The sequence below is a fragment of the Nomia melanderi genome, chromosome 13 (assembly GCF_051020985.1).
Source record: "Nomia melanderi isolate GNS246 chromosome 13, iyNomMela1, whole genome shotgun sequence".
In the NCBI taxonomy this organism is placed as follows: Eukaryota; Metazoa; Arthropoda; class Insecta; order Hymenoptera; family Halictidae; genus Nomia; species Nomia melanderi.
The window spans coordinates 5,500,847-5,509,870 of record NC_135011.1 but is presented as its reverse complement, the minus strand read 5'-3'; the positions used below and the strand labels follow the sequence as shown (position 1 = coordinate 5,509,870).

At 43.0% G+C, this 9,024-nt stretch overlaps 1 protein-coding gene across 8 annotated transcripts in view; it reads right to left on the bottom strand.

The window, feature by feature from the left end:
• Positions 1–4,329: 4,329 nt before the first annotated feature.
• Gprk2 (G protein-coupled receptor kinase 2) overlaps positions 4,330–9,024 on the bottom strand; it is an 87,734-nt gene continuing 83,039 nt past the window's right edge. For all 8 annotated transcript variants that reach the window (XM_031969898.2, XM_031969896.2, XM_031969899.2 and 5 more), the window contains 3 exons: positions 8,662–8,799; positions 7,561–7,689; positions 4,330–4,941 (listed from right to left, as the gene is read on the bottom strand). In XM_031969898.2, the coding sequence (XP_031825758.1) occupies positions 4,846–4,941; positions 7,561–7,689; positions 8,662–8,799 (363 nt within the window). In that variant the 3' untranslated portion in view covers positions 4,330–4,845. The remainder of the gene's footprint in view (positions 4,942–7,560; positions 7,690–8,661; positions 8,800–9,024) is intronic.

Sequence of the window (9,024 nt, the reverse complement as noted above, 5' to 3'; positions counted from 1 at the left end):
GAATTTGCAAATTTCTGGGCCTTTAGTTTAATGTCCTTTTGGGCCTTTATTTTAGTGTCCTTTTTTCAAGGGACACACTATATATTAACACGTTGACTGCCACGATGGTCACCTGTGACCAGAGTTCCCAAATTTCTTGAAAACAATTATAAGAAGATTGACACTGAACCAAAATATTTAGTAACAAGAAGCTAGAGAATAGTCTTATATGTGTACTGTAATACTAAAGCATTAATAATTATTCCTCATACTATTTTCCTCTTTATAAAGGAATTAACCCTTCGCACTCGATAGGTGACTCTCAGTCACCACTTGATTTGACGCAGTAAAACTACAAAATTTGATATTCAACATTGAATACATCAGTGTCTGAAATATTGGAATAAAAAAGCTTTCTCAATTTACTTGTGCTTTCTCTTTAAGTTCATTTAAAAAAACATCGTCTCTGTCCAGTTAGAAAATGTTAAATATTTCTAGCAAAATACCTCCGAGTATTATTATTTCAATGAAACAATATTATAGTACTATTTTAACCAAATTGCACTATAACAAAACGCTCGAAATTCTCGTGGCAGTCATCGTGTTAAGGAATACGCATACATGTGTTCCGATTAGATATATGAGTATCATTTGGAGATGCAATTATTCCAAATAGTATCCTTCAATTGTTTCGAGTGACTTTACCCCAAGCTCAGCTTGGAATGTAATTACAAATGTTCGAGTAGTTGCGTCGTTGGTTTAAACATAATTTCCTTGATACTGCAACCTTCACGCATACAGTGGTTCGTTAATAATGTTAATGTGTGCACTGACCGCGCTGAGTACATATGCTTCGACACATGCGGCAACGTGGAATAAGTAGCGAAATGTGTTGGATGTCTTTAGGCCAGAAGATACCCCCACCGCACACCGTTAGGCAATATTTATTCTCCCGCTGTCTATTCCTTCACTCCATTCCTTCGCGACCGCGCAGCCTGTGCCATTGTCTCTCTTATTAGGATACACTCTCCATCCTCAATAGTCGCGAGACTCTCCGGTACCAAGCGCCGATTTATATTCATAGCATAAAAGTGTAACAGAACTGAAGAATGGAGCGACTTGGACTAGTTAGGAACTTTATCGGGCACTATCAACCTTCGGCTCACCGTGCGAGCATCGATGCTCACAAACGCACTGAACTGAGCATCACACTTGAAACAATACGCGATCCATACCCAAGCCACGATCCAACAATTTCATCGTTAGCCGACCAGCATCCTTCACAGATGTACTTGTATGAACACGTCGATACAATTAAACAAAGTACGCATATACCGCTGAAAAGTAGCGTCAGCGAAAAGAGAGATTACCAGAAATATGTCACTCGTATCAAAGTGAATCATTCGGAGACATCGCGTCTGTCAAGGCCAGTTAACGGAGCAGTCGAGCAAGCCTCAAGAAGGAACGAAACCAAGCTGGCCGGAACTTTCGCCTTCCTCGCCGGAAACGAAATACTTGCGGGCAATTTGGGATTCCCTGGAAATCAAGGAAGGTCTCTTGCGCAGGAAATGGGAATCTGCCGATGGGAAGCAAGTTCCTTGGCTTCTGGTTGTGCCGAGGAGCAAGATTGAAGAGGTTTCGAAGCAATGCCACGACGCACCATCGGGTGGCCATTTTGGAATCAAGAAGACGCTGGTCGAAGTTCGTCGGAGATTCTTCTGGTTGGATCACCGGAAAGCCGTCGACGAGTGGTGTCGACGATGTTATACTTGTTCGGCGAAGGAGGGCCTCAAAGAGAGGGGAATAGGGGCCATGAAGGTTTACAATGTCGGGGCACCATTTTGTCGCGCTCGACATTGTGGGTCCCTTGCCCAGGTCTTCGGTCGGAAACAGGTACGCGCTGGTTGTAGTAGATTATTTTTCGAAGTGGCCGGAGGTGATCGCGCTACCAAACCAGCAGGCGACAACGATTGCAAGAGCGTTGGAACAGGTGATCAGCCGGTACGGAGTGCCGCTAGAGTTGCACTCTGATCAGGGTCGGAGTTTCGAATCTTCCATCTTCAAGGAACTGATGAAGATGCTGGGGATAGAAGACAAGGACAACTCCCTTACACCCTCGGTATCTGTCCCAGTTTGTTTCGGAACATCAGAAAGATTGGGACGAATGGACTCCAACGTTTCTTCTCGCACTGTTGGAGTTTCATACAAAGTATAGTGGAACAAAAGATTGTGGCATTCGACGCGGACAGCCACGAGCCTAGCGCAGCAGCGCGGACCGTGGAGAGAGTCCGTCGTCTGTTCGATCGTCAATTGTCTCCAGCGTGGATCCCAAAAAATGTATAAAAGGACGGATCCACGCTGGACGAAATTAGAGTTGTGTAAACCTACAAGCACAGCATTACGGCCCCATTCCGTATAAAATTGGGTGGTCCTTCGACAATAAATTTAGTAGACGGCACGAAGTGCAATAATTAGGGTCTAGTTCGTACCCTGACACGCACACCGGACCTCCAGACATGAAACCACAGGATTGACTCCATCTATGGTTTTCATGGGCAGAGAGCTGCGTCTTCCGTTGGACCTGTTGAGAGGGACTTCGCCAAGTGCTTTAACGGATGAAAAGACCGAATACCGAGCAAGACTCGCTGAAACTCACAACTTTGTACGAGAGAGGTTGCGGATGTGTAGCAACAAAGCAAAATCATGGTACGATTCCCGTGCACGGCCGATCTCATTTGCCCAAGGAGAGAAGGTCTGGTTGTACAATCCGAAAAGAACGAAAGGGGAATGTCCCAAGTTGCAATTTGACTGGGAAGGACCATACGAGGTTGTTCAACGATTGAATGACCTAATCTATAGGACTGTACGTTCCCCTAAAAAGAAACTGCGGATTGTACATGTTAATTTGAAGAAATCAAAGGACAATGATCGACATTCTTCGCCCAAGAAGAGGACTTGTCGTCGCTGAAGACTAGGGTAAGAATTTTCCTTCTGGCAGCGGAGGTTTTCCTTCAGAAAAAATGCTGCCAGCAACAGCCACAAACTTGCCTCGACCAGAGAAGAGTTTAGCCCCTGATGTCATTGAAGCACTGCGATTATGGGATATTGAAGTCCCTGGTGACTGGGCGAACCCAATACAGCCATACGCTGCAATTGATGATGAAGGTCCATTTGCAGAAGAAACTACTTATATCACCCCACGTAAGACAGTGAACGTTCGTTTGGCTCCTGAGCAGCCACCGCACCGGCCTGGTCAAGACTTACCGGACCCCCGTGAGTAATCCGGCAGAAGTAAGTATACCTCTGAACGGGACATCGTTCTACTTCTTAGCTTATGATTAACACAACTTTTATTCTATTTCGTTCATTGTTGGTGATAATATGTAACCTCCATATATGCATTAACATTTACTAACCATCGTTGCTTTGTTATTCTAATCAGATTAATGTGTGCTACATATTATATTGTAGCCTTGATAGCACACTGTTTCAAAATAATATCTACAATAGACCTACAATCCAAAATCAGGAAATAAAATGTGAAGAAAGATCATAAAAGCTGACCTCATCGTGTCCAACCGTGCTAGGAGAAACACGACGCACAGAAATACAAGGAGGGCCTCTGGGTTTGATAGTGTAACACCTAGTGAATTGGAGGGATTGTGTGACAACAAAGACCAGGCGCCTATATTTGTGGAATGGAAAACATGGTGGCTGGATATGTACCATAAAGCTAAGTGCCATTGGATAACTCGTACCTTGGCTTCACTCCTGAACACATATAACAACCAAATTAGACCAATAATTGCTCCTGTACTAGATACACTGATAGTGTATCTATGTTATATGTCAACTCACTACTTAACATCCTCAGACTTACAACGATGAAGTTGATGTCTTATGATTGATCGTGTGCGTTTGGTAATGGCTTTTATATGTATTAATCAAATACAGCTCATTAATTACCAGTAAAGTCATATTCACAAAATTACGACGTGTATGCCCATGTGCACATCATAACTATTAACAATATCTATATTATTCATAATAAACAACACCCTCTGAGTTAATAGATACAACCCATGATGGTTCTTGTCGTGGCACTACCAAGATGAGAGCCATTGAATGACTAGGGACAGTAAAATAACAGGGAAAGAAAAATCAGCGAGCTTTGAATTGAAAACAGACAATTAAAAAGACTGTGAGGCTTTATGCGAACAGATCTTCGTGAAATAAAAATCGTTACTATACGTGTACATATACTTCTCTCGCCGTACTCTGCGTACTCGTGAGTACATGGAGACAAGCTCAAAATACAAAGTACTCTTTAGAATGTGTCCATACATTCAGCGCGCAGTGCACACACGCGAGTATACACCCATATATTCCGCTGTCCACGTTCAGTGCGTGAAAAACTCGACGCTGAGATGCACGCTCGCACGCGTGTCCGTTGCGGAACAGGGGCGACACGACCGGGAACCCATTCTTTCCAAAGTGCCAGTTTAAAGAAAGAAGAAAATCGAAGTGTCGCGTCGTCCCTGTTGCGAGCGAGGCGACGCGCGCCGACTGACAAATCCTCGTGAACTCACGAACCGCGTGTCCGCTTCGTGAAACCTGAGAAAAATCTGTCCGGATGTGTATTCAATGCTGGTGACGGTCGTGTTACGATCGTCGTGTTTTCATGGACGAGTAGAAAGACGCAGCGTGCGCGTTGGAAAACTGACAACACCACGGTCGTAGGGGGCTGTGTTCCTCCATTTAAAGCAGCTTCGGGCAGCATTTCAGCGCCCGTCGGCGTCGTCCACAGCGACGGCGTCGCAAGGACGACGGCGTCGGTTGATTCAGACTACTCGCGTTCATCTTGGATCAGCTGGCTGGCATCTCCGAGTTCTGACTCTGCGACAGCTCCAGTAAATGGCACTCTGATAGAGGGATCTGTCTTGTACGGGCGCTTTGCTTTTTCTGGAAGCGAGACGAACAGAGTTTACGTCAATGAGATCCGTTAACGTTCACCTAACACGTTCGCGGACAGTGGAAATTTCAATGAGCCGCGAAAATAGGGAAAATGCGAATTCAGTTCTCCGAGAGTTAGAGTGTTACATGTAATTTTTATAGTACTGTTAGTTGTCTTTGTATTTTCTTAGTATTAAGAGTATTATTGCTACTTGGGACTCTGTGTTCAAAGAGTACAATTTGAGAAATAAATCGGCAGATCAGTTTGTTTGCTGTTGTTGATTTAAATTCTATGACCAATTTATTCGATAAGACCCGATCCTTAAATTGTTGACTCCGGGATAAGCTAATGGACATGTGCTCAAGTTTCGCTACAGGTGGGGGAAAGAGGAGAGACTTATAAATACAGGTAAGACAGCAGAGTTTCCTCAGACTACTCCGAATTTTCAGAGACGACGGAACGTTGAGTAATATAGATCTTTCCTGCATCATCAGTGTATTGAGATATTAATTGCCCTCACTTTCCTGTCGTGTCAGCAACAATTAACTTCACTTAATGTTAACTGATACTCTTTCCTCAAAATTCTATTCAGTCTTCATTCTTTATTCGCTGCATAAGTTCGCCGCGAGGAGCCCAATTTTTTGGCTCATAATACATATTTCCAAGGACAACATTCTACAGCAGTCCCATTCCTAATTATTTATATTTGTTTATTTATTTTTAAATCTTTATCTAATTTTTACATTTTCGTACAAATTCTCGGATAAATTTAAAAACTTCAACACCTTTAATTATTGGGCTTTAGAGAACATTGGTTTCTATGCATGAAAAATCGCATATTAAGGCGTTTAAACTAAAAGAAAACCTGTAACATCGAATATGGAGATTTTAAAGGTTGCTAAGTGGCTCAAATATTCACACACCTAAGTGCGCAAAGTAAGGAAAGCTTCCGATTTTGGAATTCTTAGAGCCTCACGAGCTGTAAACTTGGCTCAATACCTCGAAAACTGACACACCTATGTGCACAACCGAAAAGAGCTATCGATTCTGAAATTTTGGCGCCCTAAGATCTGAAAAATTGACTCAAAAGCTCGCAAGCTCATATAACTATGCGCTCAAACTAAAAAAGCTCTCGATTGTGGAATTTTGGAGCCACACAAGCTGCGAAATTGGCTCAAAAGCTCCCAAAACTCACACAACTACGCGCTCAAACTAAAAAGCTCTGTATTTTAGAATTTCTGGCGCCCTAAGATCTGTAAAAATTTGCTCAAAAGCTCGCAATCTCAGATACCTAGCCGCTCAAACTAAAAAAGCTCTGTTTTGGGAATTTCTGGCGCACTAAGAGCTGAAAAATTGGCTCAAAAGCTCTAAAAAACACAATTTGGTACTCAAACTAAGGAATCTTTCGATTTCGGAACTTATCGAGCGCTACGAGCAGTAAAATTAGCTCAAAAGCTCGAAAACTCGCCCGCCTATGTGCTCAAACTAAAAAAGCTCTGTATTTTAGAATTTCTGGCGTCCTAGGAGCAGTAAAATTGGCTCAAAAGCTCCAAAAACACACATCTATGTGCTCAGACTAAAAGAGGTCTCGATTTCGGAATTTTTTGAGCGCTACGAGCAGTAAAATTAGCTCAAAAGCTCGAAAACTAGCACGCCTATGTGCTCAAACTAAAAAAGCTCTGTATTTTAGAATTTCTAGCGTCCTAGGAGCAGTAAAATTGGCTCAAAAGCTCCAAAAACACACATCTATGTCCTCAGACTAAAAGAGGTCTCGATTTCGGAATTTTTTGAGCGCTACGAGCAGTAAAATTAGCTCAAAAGCTCGAAAACTAGCACGCCTATGTGCTCAAACTAAAAAAGCTCTGTATTTTAGAATTTCTAGCGTCCTAGGAGCAGTAAAATTGGCTCAAAAGCTCCAAAAACACACATCTATGCGCTCAGACTAAAAGAGGTCTCAATTTCGGAATTTTTAGAGCGCTACGAGCCAGAAAACTGGCTCAAAAGCACGCAAGCTCACCCGTCGAAGTGCTCAAAAGCTCAAAAGGTCATTCGGGAAATTGTTTAGAATCGTATTAATCTAAAATCTTAACTTAGAAGTTAAGAATCGTATTAATCTTATATTTTTGGAGTATAAGGAGTTCCAGCTGATGTTCCCAAAGACTTGAGTTCAGATGCTCAAAGTAGTACAGCTCAAAAGTTGTCGGATGTTTCGAGACGTGTATCCTGACTTTTCCCACCAACACTCAAACTGTCAACTCAATTACGTACCGAATAGATTGAGTGTTAGTAGGAAAATCGAGTCTAAACCCTCCAACGATCCAAACGTTTTGAGCTCTACTAGTCTGAGCATATGGAGCCAAGGATATGAGAAGGATCAATTTGGGAACAATACAAACTCTAAATAGTACATAGGGGTCTTAAGGGTTTGAGGCTTAACACGAAGCAGCTGGCACTTACTTAATTGGAGATTTCTTTTCAGTCCGAGGATCCTCAAGGGACTGAGCAAATTCTACCCTGCCACCTGTATTTATAACCCCCCACCCTTTCCCTGTACCATGGGCGCATGCTCAAATTGACGCGCCGATTTCACACAGAAACTCAAAACAAGATTGTAAACCGAAGCTCACCTGTCTTCTGAACGGGAAGCAGCCCCTGTTCTCGTTATTAGGCGGCGGATGATTAATCAGCAAGTCAGGAGTCGGCGTATTGTTCGGGCCCAACACGTTCAGCTCCTTAAAACACTCAGTCTCGATCATCTGAAACAGACAAGCGTATTCCGAGCTGCATGAAACGCATCTCGAGCGTCTCTGATCGAAGACAGAGCACCTTTAATCGCGCTGTCCCGCGATAAGCTTAAAACTACGATTGATAGGATGGGCTTCCGCTTTGAGCTCTGCCCCGGACGGGTCCCGGGATTTAAATAAAAGCGATCGAGGTCCACTCGTCGAGCCTCTGACGTAAAGGAACACTCCACTCGGACCATATTTTTCGGTGCAAGTGGACGGAGGAACCGTTTTGGGTATACCCATGACGCGGCCCGTCCGATGCGCTCTTTGAAGCTCGATATACGTATACAGAGTGCCCCATGAATCGTAGTACAACCGAGAAGGAAGTGAATCTATAAAATGACGAGCCAAAAATAGAATAAAATTGTCTCATGACATGAATCTTGACATTGGACTGGTACTCGGGAGAAATGGAGTTTGCTAGTCACAGGCAGACATGTTGGTTGCGGGGAAGTTACATGAAATATGCCTGAAATGCGCTGTTCTTCGATTAACCCCATGGCTTGTGATTTCTTAACACCTTGAATGCCATGGGGGTCACCGACGACCCCCAAGCAAGTCGAATTACTATAATTCACTCAAACGATGATTATTCGCAAACATTTCTATGTTATTAATAATGCTATCCATCGCGGTGGCATTCAGTTTGCTGAACGTGCAATGATAATAATCCAATTCAATCAAATGATTTTGCGGACGAAGATACTTTGAAATGTACACAGTCTTCAACAGATGAAGTTAAATTAAATATCAATTACTTAATTAATAGGAAAACAGGAAACTACGTGCTGCTCTCTTGCTGTTTCACTAATTATCATTTGTTCGCGACAATGTTCGAATAATTATTCCACAATTTCTATTTCTTTTGTACAAAATTTCCTTCGTGGTTGTACCATGATTTCGCGACTACCCTGTACGGATGGTATTCGTTAAAAGGCTCACCTCGTTCTGCCACGGGATGGACACGCTGCCGGTATTGAATTTACTGTAGAAGGTGTCATCGGTCGCGTCCAAATTGACACCTTTCACCGTCGAGAACTGCTCGATGTCCAGGACGTCCTTAGCGTAGACCGCGTGCGGCTGTAAGCGAAAATTCAGCAACGATAACGACCACCGTTCAACGGACGTGTCTCGATTCGCAAAAACTGAAACGAAGGCAAAGGAGACTCGCTACCGTTTTCAACCCTTTGCACTCGGAAGTTTTATACTAGAAATATTTCAGCAATTTCTGATGGGTTAAACACATGTGAAACTCGACGAGAAATCGTACATTGAGGAACAAAGCTATTTTATTTCAATATTTAA